Genomic DNA, 22334 nt, shown 5'->3' with positions numbered 1-22334 from the left:
GAGGCCTATGTCCAGCAGTGGACGTCTATCGGCTGACATGATGATGATGATGATGAAAGCATGGAGGGTGTTAAGCAAGCTTTCTGGGAAACTTTCTAGAAAGCGGGTAGAATGGTAAAGGAAAACACCCAGTCGCTTTCAAATAATATTATTTATTTATAAAAAACCTTGCCGAGCGAGCGCCGTGGTAAAAGTCCGTTAATTCAAAATTAAACCTGTCTGGTTCCGTGGCAATTACGGTACTCCCCTGTCGCGCTAGCTGGTCGCTCCACTGTGCCGCTCCGGGTTGATGTGGAACGATGGGGAAGTGCCGTGGACCGCTGGTGCAGTTTGGACGGAGGCCACTGCGTCCTGGGTACTCTACGGCCGAACTTGCATCGTGGAATTTATCTCTTACATCTATCCCACCTCTATAGGCTCTTATCTATAGGCACTTGTATAAAATAGCCGCTCGGAATGAACCCCAATGATGTCGCTAAGCTAGGCTGAAGGCAGAAGGTAGCTGGTGGGTGCAGTCGGCAGTAATGTCGCGCTGTGATACTGCTGCGGTGATGCTGGTGCAGTCTGAACTGAATGCAAACGGTACCATTATTGTGCAAGACAATACTTTAAGACTGTATAGTGTACAACAGCGACACAGCGACAGGTGTTATAGCGACAAACTATGAGCTAAGGGAGTTCCCGGCGCAGAGAAATTATCCCGTCTTCTGTGCATTTTCTACATTGTCACGGAGGTGCCAGGGGAAATTAGTAAACGTTTTAACTCCTTTAGTTTACTGTTGCGTTTTCTTTTCGGTTCGCGTTCAATGAAAAATAGGAAACCTAAGTGCCTATTGCATAACTTTTTGTATAATTTCATAGTTACTTAAATATTTATTACAGGTTTTATATTTTATTATGAAAAGGTTAAAGTGCACTTTCTTAATGCCGTGAGAAGTGAAGTTTTTCCACGATAAATATTTGTTCAACTTGCATCTTTTTTACGGGCATGCCTCAAACCCTATCAAATATAACAATGTATTATAATTAATTTTATTTCTCTGTATACCAATATCCAGATTGATTTGGATTACTTAATTATGGTTGGTGCAATCATGCATAACTGTTCGCTATTGAATATGACCAATACGTCTAGCCATTTACAGTTGAGTATTGGAAATATAACACCCAAGAAATTAGTTGGTTGGTGACATAGACAAATAAGTAAGCTTACAGCTCATTCCCTAAAGTATCAGTTTCCTTACTTCATAATAAGAGGGATGCTAAATTTAAAACTGGCTAACCTTCGCTAAATAAATTTTCGCAAAGCTCGCTTAAAAGTTACTTTAAATAAACCAGGCTTTTCTCTATGTATGGAGTGGGCACCACCTACCACCATACCATATCAATACCATAAACGACGTTAGGTCATATTCGGCCTGAAATGAAATTGATATCAGATATCAAAACACGTAGGTAAAGTTATTAAATGACGATCAGAAGTAAACAAAGGCAATAACTGAGTGTAATTATTCCTCAATTTAACGAGCCTGTAAAAGCTGTTATTGTGATTTAGATGGACATTAATAAGCGGAGACCATAAAATGAGCGCCGGGAAACGGTAGCTTTCTGGCTTGTCGGGACCTTGGCTGCACGTTAGAAATAACAAAACCTGCAAAGGCTTGTAATTTTAAAGGTCTGTAATTTATAAAAGAAGCAGCTAGAAGCCACTTTGTAATCAAAGGAGTATAACGGATTTGCCTCACTAGATGCGTTCTGCGGGCAGCGGTCAGGTCAAACTTCAACTTCAAAGGTTGCTGTCAATGTTGTTTATACATAATACGGGTTTGATCTGACCGCTGATCGCAGAACGCATCCAGTGTGGCAAATCCTTAAGAAGACTGCCGCTTGTATTACAATATTACAAAATGTTATGAAACGGGCCCCCATCTTCCAATAGGGTACTTGACTGATGACTAGTCAAAATCAGCTTAAATTATCGAACTGTCAAAACGATTAACCAATATAGAATTTATATGAAAACAGAACAAGTGACGTCACGGTCTAGTTATCTACTTCCTTTATTTCTTAAAACATTTTTCCTTTCTTTTCTTAAAAAAATGATTTGTGGTATAAAATATAATTAGAACAAAAAAGACAAAGTGGACCGAAAGATTTCACTGTTAGCATGAATGCTTCTAAACTCAATATATTAACCTATTTCTAAACTTAATGGGCTATATGTCACAACAAGAATGTTGACGGGACACTAAAATCGAGTTTAACATTCTATTTCCTCCCGGAATGTTGGAACGATGTAATTTTATTGTTTCGTTTAATTTTATTGTGAGGACCGGAAGTGGCATGTTTCTCGTCTCGCGGCGGAAACAGATGTACGTGATGCTCATTTTGAGTAGTATTTCGGTGTTAGCTGTTAGCTAGAGTAGGAAAAGTTATAAAAATGAATTTTTATAGTTGCGCGTAGGCTTTTAATAAATAAATATCAAATAAACCAAATGATTCTAACAACTCGTTCTGTTTTTAACGCCCGGTCCGGTATACAAAAACATAAATCCATAAATGATAGATTGAAAAAAAAAGTCTCCCTCTCTTATTTTAGTGTCTACTCCGTTTAAATCCTTAGTCTCTGCTTCAGAGCTCTGAGTCCAATTTGCGACTCCTCCACTTCTCACAATCTAGTACCTATCCTCTTTTATCAGACAATCTAAAATAAATTCAAAATAATAACTGGCTATGTTTTTGTCTCCAGAGCGCGGAGCTGAGCGGCGGCGAGTGCGTACGCGCACCTGACTCGCTGCCCGGCCTCACACACCTCTACCCGCGCTCCAGAGACAGGTCCGAACCTAAACATAATTCTTTCATTGTCCAGGCTATCAGACTTTGGATCGATCTCCCTCTCTCTATCAGACAAGCGCAAACCAAATTCACATTCAAGCGCATGTTGCGCAAGTATTCCTTGACAAACTTTCTTCTTCGTCAACTTAGTGATTCACACTGGGTATATAAATATGTATAGTATCTATGTATGTATGTTTATTTGTATTAAGTGTATGTGTAAGTTTATCAATATAGTTTATGTTCATTTAGTGTTGGTTACAAATTCATTTACTTTAAAAGTCACTGCACTTACTTAATATTTCTGGTTTAACCCATTGGTTGACTGGTAGAGAATGCCTTAAGGCATTAAGTCCGCCATTTGTACCTTCATGTATTGTGCAATAAAGCTTAAATAAATAATTCGCAAGCCTTCTGGCTAAACCTTTGCCCAGGAATGGAACACTTTCTAACCGAATAAAGTCATTTTATCATTTTTTTAACATGCAGATACGTCTGCGAGCGATACTCCAAATTTTATATTAAAGGAAAAAATGGAAAAAGTCCTCCTGAAGTCCTAAAGTGGATCCTACGGGAAGTGTAACTTTTCCATTTTTTCCTTTAATATAAAATTTAAAGTCATTTTATGTCTTGGCGGTAAGGAATCACTACTATACCTGATTACCGCCTGTTTAGCGCCAATCAGAAGACATACTGCATTCCTGACTCCGCACCGGATAGTCAGGGGAGGACCTAAGAATTTGTAAACCTTTTTCATTCCTTGTCCATTTGACGAGTAGACGCATATTTTGTCAGTCATCGCCTCCCGGGCGAAAACTTGTATAGCGGTTAACGGCTATGTATGATGAACCCTCGTGAACGTCAGCTGCCGCTCCGTTGGTGGGTTGAGGAATGGCAGCAACCGAAATGCGTAACACGGTCTTTCCACCGCGATACAACCGGCTGACGATTTGTTTTATTAACAATAGCATCTAAACTATAATCTGACAAAGTATCAAGCGGGAGCCGATGACAATTTTTTTATAGACTTTATTTGCTGCCATTCCTCAACCCACCAACGGAGCGGCAGCTGACGTTCACGAGGGTTCATCATACATAGCCGTTAACCACTATACGAGTTTTCGCCCGGGAGGCGATTGGTCATGGAAATCTGTTCCTGGCCCGCGGTCTATAATATGCCTGGTTAACCGCTCCTTAGCCAACGCATTGTGAATACGTTAGAATCTTAACCTTATCAAGTTCCTGGTTATCTTCATGCCATAAAAATAACACTATCGCTTGTAGTAGTTGTAGGAAATGCTTTAGTCAAAATATTTTTATACGGCGGTAGATGTGTATTATGACTCCTTAGGCCGCTTGGCGGCGTACTGCACCGATACCGCGCCGCCAAGTGGGGAAGCGGCCTTACAGTTTGGTGAGGCGATTTTATATTTGAAAGCCATGAAATTTGTTTGGGCAACTTGAGTTGCTATGCGATTGCAACAAATTAAATATAATTCTTCAATTAGGAGGTTATCAATCCACTAAACTGAATGTAGTTAAGTAAATGTAACCCTTCTGGCGAAGTTTTAAGTAGGTATGTAATGTTTAAAAGGCTTAAATAAATAATGAATCGTTAAATAAATAAATCGAATACTAAAAAGGTAACCGATGATAATCAACGCTATCAAGATGTTTCTTATTAGTGAAATTTCAAAATATTACTAAAATTTCTAATTATCATTTCCAGATCACCATCGAAATGCGGCATAATGGGCATGCAGCACGAAGCCAGCCCCACCAGCTCGGAGGAGTCCAACTCCCCCACGGAGATCAACTGCTACCGGCGGCTGGGGGAGCGCGCGCCGCTCATGAAGAGACTCATGGGGCTGAGCGGAGCGCTGCTGCAGCCGTCGGATGATGACTCCACTCCGCTAGTTGCTGACACTCCTACCACGTAAGTCACAGTTTACGGTTTGGGAGCATGTTACACTTGAGAACCGATTGTGTATCGACATAGGGCACTGCAAGTTCTAGTTTCGGAATGTGCGAACAGTCTAAGGAATTGTGGTGATGAACTGAAGAAACGAGAGGGCTCGGAATACAAGCGGACTTCGTGTAGCAATTCTGGGAATTGCATTACAAATATTATAAATTGCAAATAGGGCGAGTTTTTAATAGCACTGCTTGGATACTTCTATATTACTTTGACTTCAATACGAGGCTTGAATTCTTTGCTTTTGAGTGATTACAGACACCTATGATTTAAGGATGGGATAATTATGTAGGTGGTGGTGGGTGTTTTTTGGAAACGGTATTCTGAGTCAAAGGGATTGAGCCGGATTTAATTAAATGCGACTTAATTTTAACGCAGTGCTAAAATATACATTAACGGTGGCCTTTGGTAGCCAGTTTACCGCAAGGGGTTTTATAAGCAAGAATAACGGCTTAATGAGGGCAGGGAAGACTGCTTGTACGCTATGAAAATGTTTATTATACTTAGCATTTCTAATATAATTTTAAATTGAATATGTTTCTGCAAGCGAGTTTTTTCCAGTTTAAAACATTTTTCTAACATGCACACGGTCAAGGAATTTAATCTTAATATACCATTGCGTACCTTGTCACAGTGGCAATAGTATGAGGTGTCTAGCGACTTTCATATTGATTGTCACTATGACAAGGTACGAATTGGTAAGGAAATTCAATTCATTAAATGTACCCTACGCTGCGTTAAAATTCTTAGTGCAGAAATCACCCGATTACTAATATCTACTTTTGTTAACCAACAACCAGCGTACGGAACACTTTCAGCGCAAAATTAAATCGGTGACCCTAACATTTTCATAACTGTACCTTAACGCTTCCGGTTTCTGCTTGCAGCCCAACCAACCTGCCGCTATGCATGAACGGCTACGTGAACGAGGCCTCCGAGGCCGAGGCCCGGAGCCGCGACACTCGCGAGTCCAACCGGGAGCTCACGTCAAGACATGATAGCTTGCAGAACCTTGAGCAGTTTACCAAGACTAATCATATCAAGAACGGGTAAGGTGCATGGGTTTTAGTTCTGGGATAAGGTAGATTTTTATACTAACTGCTTTATTACTTTATTACTATTTTTTAAATTAAGAAACTAAAAACTTGTTAATGTGAGTGCGTTGTCTCGGATAACCGAAGGGAAATGCAGATTATGTCCAAAGTCAAAGTCAAAATATTTTTTATTCAAATAGGCCTAGCAAAAAGCACTTTTAAACCCCATTTTGTGTTTTTTGTTATCTTTATTTGGGATAACAACACCTTTCTGTTTTACTAAATGTGTCATTTTCTTGTCGACTAGAAGTATATTACTGTTTACATAGCTAAATGTTTCGGTATTTTCAACTCTGACTAAAATATTGATCTGAGGCTTCGAACGTTAAAAATAAATTTTCATTTCTCATGCTCTGAAAGAGGGTCATTGTGATGATGATGATGAAAATGTGTGCAGAAAATGATACGTGTCTGCACTCGGTCGAAGTACGATTTTTTTAATTTTGTTACGATAAGCAATTGAAATTAACATTTAAATGGATTTGTTATACAATTTCCATTCTGATATTTGACTCTCCATTCTATAAATAACGATACTTTTGTCTGAATTGTTAATTGAAAGTACCCTCAAGAAATACTATAGAAATGTATACTTAGTCATGTTTAAAAAAAACACATGCATTTTACTTTCCTCGTATTTGAAATGAAAAGTAGTGTTTACTCGGGTGAAAGGCATCATTTCTGCCTCGGACTATTGGCGCTCTCACTGCGTTCGAGCGCCAAAATACCTCAGCAGAGATAAGTGCCTTTCATCACTTGGTTAACAATCTACTATTTCTAATCATTTTACCTTGAATATTTTCAGGAGCGGATCAGCAGGTTGCAGCGCAGCGACGTCATCATCATCAGGAGCGTCGTCATGCGGTGGGTCACATGGATCCGGGAACAACAACGTGCCGAGAGCGGAGCCCGAGTTACGACATGCGCCGTGGTTCCAAGCAGGGATCCCTAGAGAGGTAAGCATTAGTGCATAGTTCCGGCAAAAACGATGTGTAAGCCCATAAAGCCAAAAAAGCTAAGGCAAGCCAAGGAAAGTCTGCAGAGATTTTGACAGCACACGGAGTGCCGGTGTTATTTTAAACGTCAAACTCCATTTAAATTATGACTGGCACTACGTGTGCTGTCAAAATCTCTGCAGACTTTTCTTGGTCTAACTCTAGTCGTTACGTCATGCATCGTGGTTTAGTTTCCTTGAGGTTAGGATTCTTACTGCCTTAACCATCAGTTACGTTATGCGTCGGCGTTCAGTTTACTTGAGATTAGAATTGTTGTTGCGTCTCTACAATGGAAACCTAATGGCGCGGCCACACACTCGCCGAGTGGTATGGGAAGTAGTGAGAGAAGTATGTAGGGCAGTATATATTTATATAATTGAGATATATTTATAGAATTAATTTAAAAAACCTCGATTATTAGGCCCATTTTATAATCAGGATGTAATGTGTAATACAGATTTTTTATAAATTATTAGTGTGTTGGCTTATGATCCATACTCGTATTTATCTATTGACTGTTCCGTATCCGTTTATTATATTGACTGTTCTCTAAGTATGAATATAACCTCTGTTTAGTGAACATTACTAAAAAATTCACATAAATTAAATCAAAACTTCCAATTTCCAGATAGCATTAGAAATACTAAGCAACCAGCCAGTCGGCGCGTTTATGGTACGCTGTAGCACCACGCAGACCGGCTGCTTCGCGCTCTCCGTTCGAGTTCCTCGTGACTTTCAACCCTCAGGCATCGCGCACTACCTCATCCTTAGGACACCTAAAGGATACAAGATCAAGGTAACATCAATCAGTCATTAGGCAAGTTCTTTGTGCGCTGTAGCATCACACATCAGACCGACTGCTTCGCGCTGTCTGTTCGAGTCTCATGCGACTTCCAGCCCACGAGCATCGCGCACTGCCTCATCCTTAGGTCGCCTAAAGGATACAAATTCAAGGTAACAACAACCAGCCAGTAGGCGCGTTCATGGTATGCTGTAGCACCACGCAGACCGGCTGCTTCGCGCTCTCCGTTCGAGTTACCCGCGACTTTCAACCCTCTGGCATCGCCTATTACCTCATCCTTAGGACGCCTAAAGGATACAAAATCAAGGTGATTACGGGCTCCTTCTAGATTTAATAATACCTCGAATTGGGAAACTTGGGGCAAATGTGTCCACACGATGCAGCAGAAGTCCTCTATTAGTAGTTTGATCAATGTGCGATTATAACCAAGTTTATAATAATTTTTAAGAAAAAAAAACCGACTTCAATGGGGGCCGCTGAAAGTTCACTTATTGTTGATGGTGCACTCTTAGATTCCAGACAATGAAATGAAAAAGACAGCATCTTTTGCCTAATTATGTAGAAAAGGAGGTAAACCGACCCACTTTTCTAGTAGCATTTCGTTTTTGTAAGGGTCGCAGTTCTAACTTAACCTAACCTACTTTTCTGGTAGCATTTCGTTTCTGTAAGGGTCACAGCTCTAACCTAACCTAACCTACTTTTCTGATAGCAGTTCTGTTCTGTGAGAATCGCAGTTCAAAACACACCCACCCACCAAACCCACTTTTCTAGTAGCATTTCCGGGTCCGGGTCTGGGTCCGGATCCGAGTCCGGGTCCGTGTCCGGCTGTCCGGGTCCAGGTTTGGGTCAGAGTTTGGTCCGGGTCCGGGTCCGAGTTGGGGTCCATGTTCAGACCCGGGTCCGGGTCCGAGTCCGGGTCCAAGTTTGGGTTTGGGTCCATAAGGAAGAGAACAAATCGCCAAACGTGAACTATGTGTCATTGAATAATTCCATTCTGATCATCATCAGCAGTTCCACTTCATCAAATGTCACTTTTTTAAATGTAAATGCTGGATTTGTTGATGAAAATACAAAAATCACTATATGTATGCCTTTCGCATTTGAGGAGTTCCCTCGGTTCCTCGTGGGTCTCATCATCAGAACTCGAGCTTGACAAAAATATGTCTTAAAAACTTAAGTTGCTTAACAAACATAAAGAAGTGGACAAATCGCCAAACGTAAACTATGCGTCATTAAAGAGTTCCATTCTGATCATCATCAGCAGTTCCACTTCATCAAATGTCACTTTTTAAAATGGAAATGCTGGATTTGTTGATATAAATACAATAATAGCTATATGTATGCCTTTCACATTTGAGGAGTTCCCTCGATTCCTCATGGATCCCATCATCAGAACTCGAGCTTGACAAAAATGTTTCTTGAAAACCTAACTTGCTTAACAAACATAACGAAGAGGACAAATCGCCAAACGTGAACTATGCGTCATTGAAGAGTTCCGTTCTGATCATCATCAGCAGTTCCACTTCATCAAATGTCACTTTTTAAAATGGAAGTGCTGGATTTGTTTATAAAAATACAAAAATCACTATATGTATGCCTTTCATATTTGAGGAGTTCCCTCGATTCCTCATGGATCCCATCATCAGAACTCGAGCTTGACAAAAATGTTTCTTGAAAACCTAACTTGCTTAACAAACATAACGAAGAGGATAAATCGCCAAACGTGAACTATGCGTCATTGAAGAGTTCCGTTCTGATCATCATCAGCAGGTCCACTTCATCAAATGTCACTTTTTTAAATGTAAGTGCTTGATTTGTTGATGAAAATACTAAAATCACTATATGTATGCCTTTAACATTTGAGAAGTTCCCTCGATTCCTCATGGATCCCATCATCAGAACTGCTTTTTGACAAAAACGGGACCAATCTGTATGTATATACTTACAATCAAAAAAAGAATTTTCAAAATCGGTCTAGAAATGACGGAGTTATGGAGTAACAAACATTAAAAAAAAAAAAAAACAAAAAAAAACATACAACCGAATTGAGAACCTCCTCCTTTGAAATCTTGAAGTCGGTTAAAAATAAGTCACCGTGTAAAAAAGCAAAAAGAATGTGCGCTATATTGTGCATAGAACGCTAGAGTATTGGCTTTATCTAACTCAGTGTTGGTGGATTCCTAAAAATGTTCTTGTGAAAGCACAAGAAACTATAAATTATGTGGAATTTGGAACTCCAGACATCTACCATTTGGAACTCTCTTACGAGTTCCTCCAGACATCCACCATTTGGAACTCTCTCACTTGTTCCTCCAGACATCCACCATTTGTAACTCTCTCACTTGTTCCTCCACACATCCACCATTTGAAACCCTCTCACGAGTTCCTCCAGACATCCACCATTTCCTACTACTGTTATTTTAAAATTTTAGGCAGGCACGTAGGTGTTCGAATAATATTATTATTGTACGGATATAAACGCCCATTAAATGTTTCAATTAGAAGAATGCGGCGGAGACTTCTCCGGCCCAAATTCCAACCGTTTGTGAAAGGCTATCCAACAGTGAGACATGCGTGTTTTAGGATCTCGCCACCAGTATTAGAATAAGAATAAGAAAACATTTATTGCCACACAACAGAAGAGAAATTACAGGAAACGAATAACATAAAAAATTGTCATGCGCGACAAAAGGAGCGGGCTCAGCATATGCTGCGCCAGCCACTTCACCAGGAATTGACCGCACAGCGCTGATTTCCAGTCCGCCCCCTTACTGAACCACATTGATATGTGCACGGGATATTATTTTTACAGATATACCTATATATATATACGGGCGTCCCACGCCCATGCCACATGGAGGGAAAGTACCTTAAATATTGTAGATAGAACATTTTACTGAAAGAAGACATTATTTAAATTTTAAAAACAATTTTTACTGCGTTCATAGATTTTTGAATAATTATACGTTTGAACCGGGAATCGAACCCGCTACACGAGAAAAAAATCATCCTGTAGCTTTATCATACCGATCGAAAGGGTTCATCAGAAGGATTATTTTTTGCTAAATAACATAGTGTCAGAAATAAAAGGAAGACCATGAATTTTAACATTTGATGTGGAGTTTCGTTCAGATTAATGAAAAGCTAACATTGCCGTAAGGACATACAACTGACATGATCATAAGTACCTATTACTAATCAATGTACCCACTTGAGAAATATGCATCATTTCCCTATTATAATTTAAGTGCATGATAAAATGATAAAGAGATACGTAATTAGCAGGTACCTGGTTGTATGCAACAAATCGAGCCGTATCCTGAGCCGAAAGACGCGTAAATTATTTTGTTCATCGCAATGCGGCTGGCTGATTATAAAGAAATAATTCAAATATGTTCCATTTTCAAACTTTTATTCTTTCGTTTCTGTGATTTTCATTGTGGAATTTTTGCATTGTATTGTGAATTTTTCACATAACCATGGCGTTTCAAAATAATTTTGACTTAATGGAAGCATACTTTTTGAATCACAAAAACATAACATTAGCCTTACAATGGCACCGCGAAAGATATCCTGATAGAAATACACCATCTCGATTTATTATGAAACGGTTGGTGGATAATCTGCTAAATTTGGGACGTTTCGATCATCGCGTACCACAACCGCGGCACCAAATGATAAACACTGACGATGAACTCGACATTTTGATTTACTTTGAGGCAAATCCTAAAAGTTCAGTGAGGGAAGGTGAAGAAGTAATCGGAATTTCGAAAAGCAAAATACACCGTGTACTGAAAAAATACAAATTCAAAAGTTACACTGAAGGGCGACTAGTGCAAAAATTACTGCCGGGTGATGATGAAAGACGACGTATTTTCTGCAATGAAATCGAGAGGCTCATCCGAGAGGATCAGTATTTTCTAAATAATATTATCTGGTCAGACGAGACAAACTTCAGCAACAATGGTATGTACAACCGACACAATAATCGCATTTGGTCCAGAGAGAATCCCTTACGTATCCGCGAGACTAATAATCAAGTGCGTTTTTCGTTCAACTGTTGGTGTGGGATTGTAAATAACCGGGTCCTCTTAGTACATTTTTACGAAGGGCATTTGAATACGGAAAGGAACTTAGAAATACTTGAGATTTTAAGAAATGAGATAAATAATAACCTTCCGGTTGCAGAACGACAAAACCTTATTTTTCAGCAAGGTGGGGCTCCGGCTCATAACAGTCACAGAACAAGGGACTATCTCAATGAACACTTTCGTCCCTGGATCGGGACAAATGGACAAACAAAATGGCCGCCAAGATCCCCAGATCTAACCCCGTTAGATTTTTTTATGGGGTTATGTAAAAAATTTAGTTTACAAGAACACGTATGAAAGTGTCAACGAGCTACAAACAGAACTTAGACGTATTATTCTGAATATCCACCACAGCAAGATCAAAAAAGCGACAGGGAGTGAAATAATCAAAAGAGTGCAACTTTGTATTCAACAGGAGGGGAGACATTTTGAGCATTTGATAAATTGATTAATTTTGTATTAAAAATGTTAAAATTCATGGTCTTCCTTTTATTTCTGACACTATGTTATTTAGCAAAAAATAATCCTTCTGATGAACCCTTTCGATCGGTATGATAAAGCTACAGGATGATTTTTTTCTCGTGTAGCGGGTTCGATTCCCGGTTCAAACGTATAATTATTCAAAAATCTATGAACGCAGTTAAAATTGTTTTTAAAATTAAAATAATGTCTTCTTTCAGTAAAATGTTCTATCTACAATATTTAAGGTACTTTCCCTCCATGTGGCATGGGCGTGGGACGCCCTATATACATAATATATATATATGTGTATGCAGGTTAAATTTAGAATAGTTAGTGTTAGTTGCGTTTTAAGCATGTGTGAGTGAACGTATTAATGTATGCATGTATCTGTCAAATCCAGTCACAAATAAATCTTCAAACAGTGCACACGTCTATCTCTCAGAAAAATCCCTACATACAAATATCAACCTTATTACAAAGAACATTTGGTCGACATCGAACCGGAGGAGGAACCAGATAAGCGAAGCCCAGCCGGCCGGCGAGAACAATAGCGGACCGCATTCCTGAGCCTAGTTGCTATCTGCAGGTGCGAAATATAAGGAAATTATGACAAATTAAATGAATTGAAGATTATTAAGTTGTGTTATCGTGTTGTTTACGTGAATGGACAAGTAAATACTGCAATATGAGTACTAACGAACAGTTAATTCGTGTTTTGGAGGATACAGCGTTATTATTAAAGAAAACTGAAATTAATTTGAAGAAATGTCCCAAACAACGTTTAACTAAAGGCTATTTAGAATCTCGAGCACAGTGTCTTGACGCTTATTGGAAAACATTTACATCGGCGCATAAACAGCTGGTACAGAATACTACAATGCAGGAGCGCGGCGAGATACAGTATTTTCTTAAGGAAGATTATTATGTCGTGGAGGAGTTATACCTATGTTTACAAGGTGATATCAAGGACGCGCTCGCTGCTGCCGCTCCCACACATGTTCAAGGAACAAGTTCGCTGGATATCACGATGTTTGAAGCTGTACAACAACATGTCAAGTTACCTGCTATTGTTTTACCTGTGTTTTCTAATAACTATGAAGAGTGGCCGACGTTTCACGATTTGTTTACGTCGTTAGTACATAACAACACGAGTCTTAGTAAGGTTCAGAAACTGCACTATTTAAAGTCAAGTATCGCCGGTGAAGCCGCTGCTTTATTGAAGCATGTTACGATTACAGAGCAAAATTATGAGTTGGCCTGGGAGACTTTAAGACAAAGGTATGGTAATAAGAGGTTAATTGTGAACTCCCTTTTGAAGAGATTGTTTAGTCAAAAGAAGATTACTACGCAAACATCTAGTCAAATAAAATATTTACTGGACACTACGACGCAATGTTTGAATGATTTACAAAATCTTCAAGTGAATATAAACGAGTGGGACCCGTTCATAATATACCTAGTCGTGAACCGACTCGACAACGAAACTCATAAGGATTGGGTGGAACACGCCTACAGTTTAAGTGCTGACCAGTTGCCTAAGTGGACTGAATTAAAGAAATATCTCGAGTCGAAGTTTCGTACGTTGGAACTGGTTAACCCTGTCACTGCTACCGTACCTAAAGAATCTAAAACAATTAAGGAAAAGTCTTACCACGTGTCAACATCATCAAAAAGCTGTGTTTTATGTAGGGAAGAACACACTTTATGTCACTGTCAAGAGTTCACGAAAATGTCGCCTGTGGAGAGAATTGACTATGTGAAGAAAACTAAATTATGTTTCAACTGTCTCCTACCTGGACATTCTGCATCACGATGTCGTCTTTCCTTTTCATGTCGTATATGCAAGAAGAGGCATCACACCATGATACACCAAGCGCAGAATGAGGAGTCAGTGAAAACTCAAGCTTACCACAGTCAGCTGACACACCACGAAGAAGACCCGCAGAATGATGAAGAAGTAGACGTGGTGGAAATTTCGTGTAACTTTACCTGCAAGAAATCCAAAAGCCTGCTAGCGACTGCAATGATATCCATAAGGGACGACGAAGGTCACGTGACTCCCCTTCGTTGTTTAATTGATCCAGGCTCAGAATCAAGCTTTTTAAGTGAACGCGCAGCACAAGCTCTGCGAGTCAAGAGGTCACCTGTGAGAGGAACTGTTACCGGTGTCGGCGACCTCCAGGTCAAGATCAACAGCGTAGCACATGTTCAAGTATTGTCAAATCAAGATGACAGTTTCAAGCTAGATGTCAAAGCTTATATAATGCCCTCGAAGCTCACATCACAACTACCATCAAGGAAGATTAAGTATGACCCACAAGCCTGGTCACACATACAAGGACTCACTCTGGCTGATCCTAAGTTTCATCAGCCAGGGCGAGTAGACATGCTACTTGGTGTAAAAGTGTATGCACAAATACTAGAAGGAAAGGTAATGAAAGGTCCACCTGGCACTCCATGCGCACAAGAAACAAGCCTAGGTTGGATAATATTCGGAGACGCAGAAGGCACAGCAGACACTTTAGAAGAAAACATAGTTGTGATGCATCATCAGGTCGACGTGAACGACATGTTGAAGGCATTTTGGGAGATAGATACTACAGATACAAAGAAGAGTCTTACGAGACAAGAAGAAAGGTGTAAGATGATTTACAAGGAGACTCATACAAGAAACGAAGAAGGAAGATACATAGGAACGTTACCATTCAAAAAAGAAGAACATCTATCTCCAAAAGGACAAACAAGAGACATCGCCATGCTGGGACTGAAACAACAAGAAAAAATATTCGCAAGGGAACCTAATCTGAAGAATGAGTATGTTAAAGCTATAGAAGAATACATTGAATACAAACTAAACTACATTGAAGAAGGTGAAAGGGAAGTAAACAAAGAGAGAAACTCAAACACGGAAATGATAGTAACAACACAAGAGCTAGAGAAAGCACTGTTATGTATAAGGGTTGTGCAAGCAGAATATTTCATGGAAGACGTAGAAGGCTTGAAAACAAGAAAAGGAGGAAGCACTAAGAGCATATTAAGAAATTTAAACCCTTACCTTGACGCAAGCGACATCCTCAGGGTGGGCGGTAGATCGTGCCATTCTAAGTTTGATGAAGAACGAAAGCTTCCTATGATTTTAGTCAAATGTCACTTCACATACCTAATCATGCACGAGTTGCACGACGCCCACCGAAGAACCTTACATGTACAATATCAGATGACCCTGAATAGTGGTGTTCATTTTGCCGGACCTTATCAATTTTTTGTGTCTAGAGGTAGAGGTGCTAAAACATGTAAGGCCTACATAGCAATTTTCATATGCATGGCCACCGTGGCTATACACCTAGAATTGGTATACACCTGGGAAATGACAGCTTGGAGACATAGTGGATAAACCCGCGTGCGCGGATAACTTAACTCGTGTATAGTACAGTATTAAAAGTGGCGATTCAATCGTAAAAAGAACTATCACTAAATTGTGCCTTATGCCTGTTCATACAGCATCTTAATTTACTTAATGCTCCACATTAAATTAATTTTGCATGTAGCTATGTTTCAAATCTTCTACTTATTTCTGTAACTGAATACTGCCGTAATAATTGCGAATAATTGTACAACTTTTAGTAATTGAATTTCACCTAACTTGCTTATTATTATATACTTACCTTTTTTTTTTTTTAATTTATTGAATAAGGAAGCAAATTACAGTTTTTTTAGATCATTACAAGACCCATCGTAGGCAAAACCTTATGGAGGTTTGTGTGCCGATGGGGAGTTCGAGAATAACATAAAGAAAAACAATATTATATCCTATATCTTATCATAAATATGATTCTTAGTATACATAGCTTGTGTCGTTAGTTTTTAATAAGTGCATTTTAACGACATTTTTTATATGTTTACCATTTAAATATTTAGCACAAACAACTTCTGGCAGATCATTCAATATTTTAGGTAATATATATGTGTACAGCCTAGTGCCATATATGTTGTTATATTTGGGTATACAATATTTGTTTTGGTTCTGTAGACATCTTAGTTTTGTACATCTTTTGTGTTCTTTTAGTTTAGTAACATGGTGATATTCTTCTGTTAGTATGGCTAGTTTACACATATTTTGAACTGGGAGTAAATTACAGTATTTGAAAAGTTGGGAATAGTCTGTTTCGTACTTCTTTTTGATATGCTTAGGTACAAGTGTCTTCAATAATCTTATTTGTAAGTTATATATTTTTTCTATATATGTTTTATAGGTTTTACCATAAGTACTCAGAGCGTAACCGATCACAGAGTCAGCAAGGGCTAAGTACAACATACGTAGGGTTTTGTACGGTAACTTATATCTTAATGTTGACATTTTACTTAGGATGGCTCTCAACTTATCGCACACATAATTAATGTGTGGTCCCCAGTTGAATCTGTGGTCGATTATTAACCCAAGGTACATGTGCTCTGTGACCACTTCAATTTTTTCACAGTTACACGTTGTGATATTATGCTGGTGCAGGCAGCTATGTTGGTGTGCAAATACAGTAATATTATGAGTAGTTTTATTGTGAGCTGAACGAATATGCATTATCTTGGTCTTTTGGGCGTTAATTACTAAACCGACATCGTGCGCCCATTTGCAGAGGGTGTTAAAGTTGGATTGCATTATGCGTTCTGCGGCAGCTATGTCACGGTCGGCTGTGATAATGCATGTGTCGTCCGCGAACTGATAGACAGAGCCCTCAGTTATTATGTTGCACATATCATTAACATATAGCAGGTATTCCGTTGGTCCAATTATGGATCCCTGCGCCGTGCCTTTTTCGGTTTTTATTTCGTCACTGTATGTATTGTTTATTTTTACTCGTGTATGTCTATTTTTATGATAGCTTTTCAGCAAGTTAACTAGAGGACCCTGTATACCGCTCTGCTCTAATTTGTAATATAACGTTTCATAATCTAGCATTTCAAAAGCTTTGCTGAAATCAATGAAAACAACGAGCACATGCCTTTTTTCATGCATGTGCTCGTTGATTTCATTGTTGAAGTCGCGAAGTAGCTGAGAGGTACTTCGATTTTTTTGAAAACCGTATTGTTTACTGTTAATTATATTGTTTTGAGTCAAAAAGTTACTGATTTCGTTACCGAGGTATCTCTCAATTATCTTATCGATACACGACAATATAGTAATTGGTCTATAGTTATTACAATCACTATGCGCTCCTTTTTTATAAATAGGGCGTATTATACCCGTTTTGAGTTCGTCGGGATATACCGATGTGGCAAGGCAGGTGTCAATCAAGTCAAACCTAATACTCTCTCATACTTGCTTTTCCTTACTACACATAGTGTTATAGTTTGTCAATGCAATTGCATGCATTAATGTAGTTATAATCGTACAATTTGTTATAGTCAAATACTATGTACAATTTTGTAGATGAGTTGTATCTATACCTATGTAGTTTTAAAAAAGGTCGATGACCTTTTGGTGGGCGGTATGTTAGTTGCGTTTTAAGCATGTGTGAGTGAACGTATTAATGTATGCATGTATCTGTCAAATCCAGTCACAAATAAATCTTCAAACAGTGCACACGTCTATCTCTCAGAAAAATCCCTACATACAAATATCAACCTTATTACAAAGAACAGTTAGATTACACGAAAAATTTCATACTTAAACTCTAACAAAGTATTATTACAGTTTCATACAATTTACAAAATTTCATACAATTAACAAGTTTAACTGTTTATCCTAAAATTATTAATAAAATACTTTTCATTACCAAATCTACTAGTTTGACAGTTACAAAAAAAAAAGACAAGTACTTTTTGTATGAGGGAATACTTATAATATTTTTAACAAATTATAAAATATATGCAAGAAAAGTGTAATAAGTGTAGCACAGCACTGTTGTAAATAATTATATTACCGTGATCTAAAACAATTAGTCCTCTCATTTCCAGGGCTTCACAAAAGAGTTCACCTCCCTATCAGCCCTCGTGACGCACCACAGCGTGATGCCGGAGCTGCTGCCGTGCCCGCTGCGCCTCGCGCGCCGCGCCGCGCCGCCGCGCGCGCCGCGCGACCTCGACGAGCCCCCGCCTCCCCCGCCGCCGCACACGCCCAGACATCTACCCTTCCGGCCGCAGCTCGATGTATAGCACACTGCTGGTGCTGACCTAGCGAACACGCTGGAGTATCTATAGAGGTGTGATCTACAGTCAAACTTTGATGGACTTAATAGAACTGAAGATGATTTAAACCGATCATTTTACACGCCACGTGGAGTCAGTTGTGGCTTCGTTGCGTGCGAATGAGGGCTATCGCGTATGAATTCGCCGCTAGGGGCGCTAGTGTAGATGGTGGTCTTTTCCATAGTTCGAAATGTCAAATGTCATTTGTCACTTCAATGACTGACAGCTGTTCTATAGTCTTTTGGACCATCATCAACAGAGGCGCCAACTGGTGAGCAAAAAAACGATAGCCCTCATTGATTGTGAGGACAATATGGATATATGTAGTGGTTGAGGGTACCGAAGGATTGGAGCGATAGTCAGTTCGTCGAGTGAAATATTTGATCTCCAGCATCTCGAATGTTTTTAAATTTCATATGTAGCAGCTTGTGCACGTCGCTTCACGTTAAAGACATTAGTATGGTGCGTACGTGAGTGAATGGAAATAAAGTCCCTACAATCGTTTTATTTTGTTATGTGGAAATAGACTCATGTGAATCATCACAAAAATCATCAGATTTTGATCAAGTAGCCAGTTGACTATGGTATGAATTTGTATTTTTAACCTAGAATGTTTAAAAAAAATCCTGTATTAAAGAAAAAAACCGGTCAAGTGCGAGTCGGACTCGCCCACCGAGGGTTCTTTTTAATATTCGTTGTTATAGCGGTAACAGAAATACATCATCTGTGAAAATTTCAACTGTCTAGCTATCACGGTTCATGAGATACAGCCTGCTGACAGACAGACGGACAGCCGAGTCTTAGTAATAGGGTCCCGTTTTTGCCCTTTGGGTACGGAACCCTAAAAAGGAATACAAATTGATAGCTTCTCAGCTACAATTTGTATAGGAACTGTTCATCTGTGTCAAGCTTAAGCGACGGACATATTTAATTAGTAATTTTTAAGTCATTAACTTATAACAATGGTGAGCTCTTGAGAAGTTGCAATAATTTCTATTGTATGTGTTAACGAATGAAGGCACTCTTTATACAGTTTATACGATTACTACCTTATACACATTTACATTGAATTATTTTAAATACTTAATTGAGTCAATGATCAATATCATTAGTTAATAAATATATATATTTTAAAACTTTTTTAGTTATTCTATTCCAGATTTCAATTTTAATAGCAGTGAATTTAGCTTGGTGAACAAAAAAAGGTATTTTAATATTTAATTCAAAGGTTTAATTTAAAGCCATCTCTAAATATTTATACAGTTGAATAATGTATAAACATAATAAACAATGCCTCTCGTAAACTAACGTACTTTTAATAAAAAATAATGTGATAAATACGTCATGTATGTGTAAAATATGTAAAATATTGTGTATATGGAGTGTAACTATAGTATCATGTGTCATATCTAATAGACATAATATAGAAAGGAATTGAGTTTGCTTTTATAATTTTGTAATATCCTAGATATCTAGTCTTAACGTGTATAGCCACTGGTTTAACGACTCACGCCTTTATCAAAGTATAACACATGTAATTTGTAAAATATAGAATATTATATTTGTCGAAATGAATAATCGGTTGAAGAATAAAATAACGCTGTATGTAACAAAAGTTTTACCATTTATACTTAGATTACAGATTTGTCAAAAGATGGCGCCACTTAAACATAATATAGTACCTCTATGTATGTTTGGCATGCCCAACAGTTTAAACCCGTGTGCCCATTGGTTAGAACAACCTTTTTTGACACACTAGCTCGCAATGTAGAACTAATTGAACCGCTTTTATGATTATAATCCTAGATATTAAACCCGCGTTTTTTTTCTTCATTATACATGATTATTGAACTTGCACAAGTTTCGAACTAGTGCGGTAATGTACATTGACACTTTTTTTTATTAAGTTTTTATTAACTGTTTTAACAATTAAAATATGATTAAAATTTAAGTTTTGTTTTTCCTCGCAAGTGTGTTGAAAAACTTCGTAAAAAACACGTGTGCTTTGGTCATTAGTCATTACACATATCTGCTTTATATTTGCGCGTTCCACAATATCACCTCGACCAAATGATCAACATCAGGTACTAATATCGAATGAGGTATAACACTGATTTAAATTTATAAAATATTTGATGAAACTTTTGTGATATACCGATTTAAATATGTATTTGTAACAAGATGCCTTTTAGTGAGTACCTTTTATCTAAACATGGCTTGGCGTAAGTGACATTCGGATCTAAAAATGAATAAGCAACATTATAATTTTTACTTTTAATAATATATCAATCATGGATTCACAATCTACATGAAACTACTGTTATTAAAATTTTAAAACGAGAAAATATGTCGAATTGTATTTGCCTACACGCCAAATTACCAAACGAACTTTTGTCAGTTTTTCAAGGCAACGTTTTTTACAATATACGTATTTTTTTTAAAATTAGTTGAACTGTAGATTCGTCTGTCACGCTATTAATTGTTACACTGCCTTAAGAACGCGTTGTATATGAATATGAGTATATATGACGTTATCAACTATATGTAGATCATAATATAGTGTCTGTTGATGTTTGTCATATTTATTATCAACTACATTAACGTACGTATTTATTGAAGTACTGACAACTTATTGACAGTCTATTTTATCTGTATAGTAATGCCAATGTGGGAAGACCGGCCATAAACTCTTTCATTCATCACATTCATTCATGATTCATTCCATTCCATTCATGTCGTTTTTAACTCTTACGTGTAATCTTTATACTCCACTTACAGATGGTCAGTAGAGCAGAAGTGAAGCTTTTCCTTTCTGACGATGTCTGAGCGACGTACGGAATTTGCGTGCGGACAGTATACGTACGTATACCGTCCGCACGCAAATTCCGTGCATTCGGAGGTCGAGGAAGTGGGGGGGTGTGCGCCGCGCCCGTACACAAAATGACACCACTCGGTCATGACACCCAACATTCCTAACATTCCTCAGTCGTGCACGGAATTCGCGCGCGGACAGGACAAATACAAGTTCTTGCCCTATGACGATCTTCCTTGCAATAAATTGTATATGCCGATCTTCTCCACATTGACCTTATTTGATTTAAATATATCCTTAAGTTGCAGTTTATTTATTACAACCCGTTAAAATAGGAAGAAGTAAATTAATAAAGAGTTCTCCGCACAAAGTACAGTCGCGAACCATAGGTTGTGCCTAGATGGCACTTTGCCACCTAAAAATAATTTATCCGCTCCGTGACGTGTTTTTGTACTGAACATCTGGCCACTAAATGTACTTATCAATATAAAAAAGCGAACAGTAGTCTTAGCATATCCGTGCTTAGATTTTTTATTCTCCCTTTTGTCCTGAGTCGTGACTCGTGACATACCTCACGGTGTATCTAACAATTTATTCATTTACTTCTGCCTGCTTTAAAGTAGTAAATAAATAAAACATGTGAAATGGTCTTATTTTTATTGTATTTTTTTTAATTGTATAACTGAAAAACTTAAATAAAAAAAAAAACATTCATTAAAACTTAATAAATATGCAAAAATTACTTTTGGTACGTACGCTATTTAAAAACGACAATTGGCACTGGAAAAATCAATTACAATGTTGTATATTTTTATTTGTCCATTTTGTATCACTTTGTAATATTAGCATCGACCTAAAACAATTAATTTATTCACTTATAAAATACATAATAAGAAAAAAGTAATTTGTTTGATTTATTATTTCCTTCCATACCTATCAGATATCTCTCATGTTAGCCGCAACTTTATCATCATCTTCCTCGCGTTGTCCCGGCATTTTGCCACGGTTCATGGGAGCTTTGGTTCCGCTTGGCAACTAATCCCAAGAATTGGCGTAGGCACTAGTTTTTTACGAAAGCGACTGCC

The 22334-nt window shown here is 38.2% G+C and overlaps 1 protein-coding gene across 2 annotated transcripts in view; it reads left to right on the top strand.

The window, feature by feature from the left end:
* The window catches only part of LOC134743756 (EGFR adapter protein-like), a 146917-nt gene extending 124792 nt beyond the window's left edge, over positions 1 to 22125 (top strand). The window contains exons 6-11 of one of the 2 annotated variants that reach the window (XM_063677399.1): positions 2750 to 2835; positions 4565 to 4771; positions 5698 to 5859; positions 6710 to 6860; positions 7528 to 7695; positions 18207 to 22124. In XM_063677399.1, coding sequence (XP_063533469.1) covers positions 2750 to 2835; positions 4565 to 4771; positions 5698 to 5859; positions 6710 to 6860; positions 7528 to 7695; positions 18207 to 18404 — 972 coding nt within the window. In that variant the 3' untranslated portion in view covers positions 18405 to 22124. Of the gene's footprint in view, positions 1 to 2749; positions 2836 to 4564; positions 4772 to 5697; positions 5860 to 6709; positions 6861 to 7527; positions 7696 to 18206 lie in introns of both variants that reach the window. The other variant, XM_063677400.1, reaches the window with a different exon arrangement.
* Positions 22126 to 22334: the final 209 nt, after the last annotated feature.

The sequence above is a fragment of the Cydia strobilella genome, chromosome 8 (assembly GCF_947568885.1).
Source record: "Cydia strobilella chromosome 8, ilCydStro3.1, whole genome shotgun sequence".
Classification (NCBI taxonomy): Eukaryota; Metazoa; Arthropoda; class Insecta; order Lepidoptera; family Tortricidae; genus Cydia; species Cydia strobilella.
Note: the sequence above shows the minus strand (reverse complement) of the source record. Positions and strands in the feature narration are given on the sequence as shown.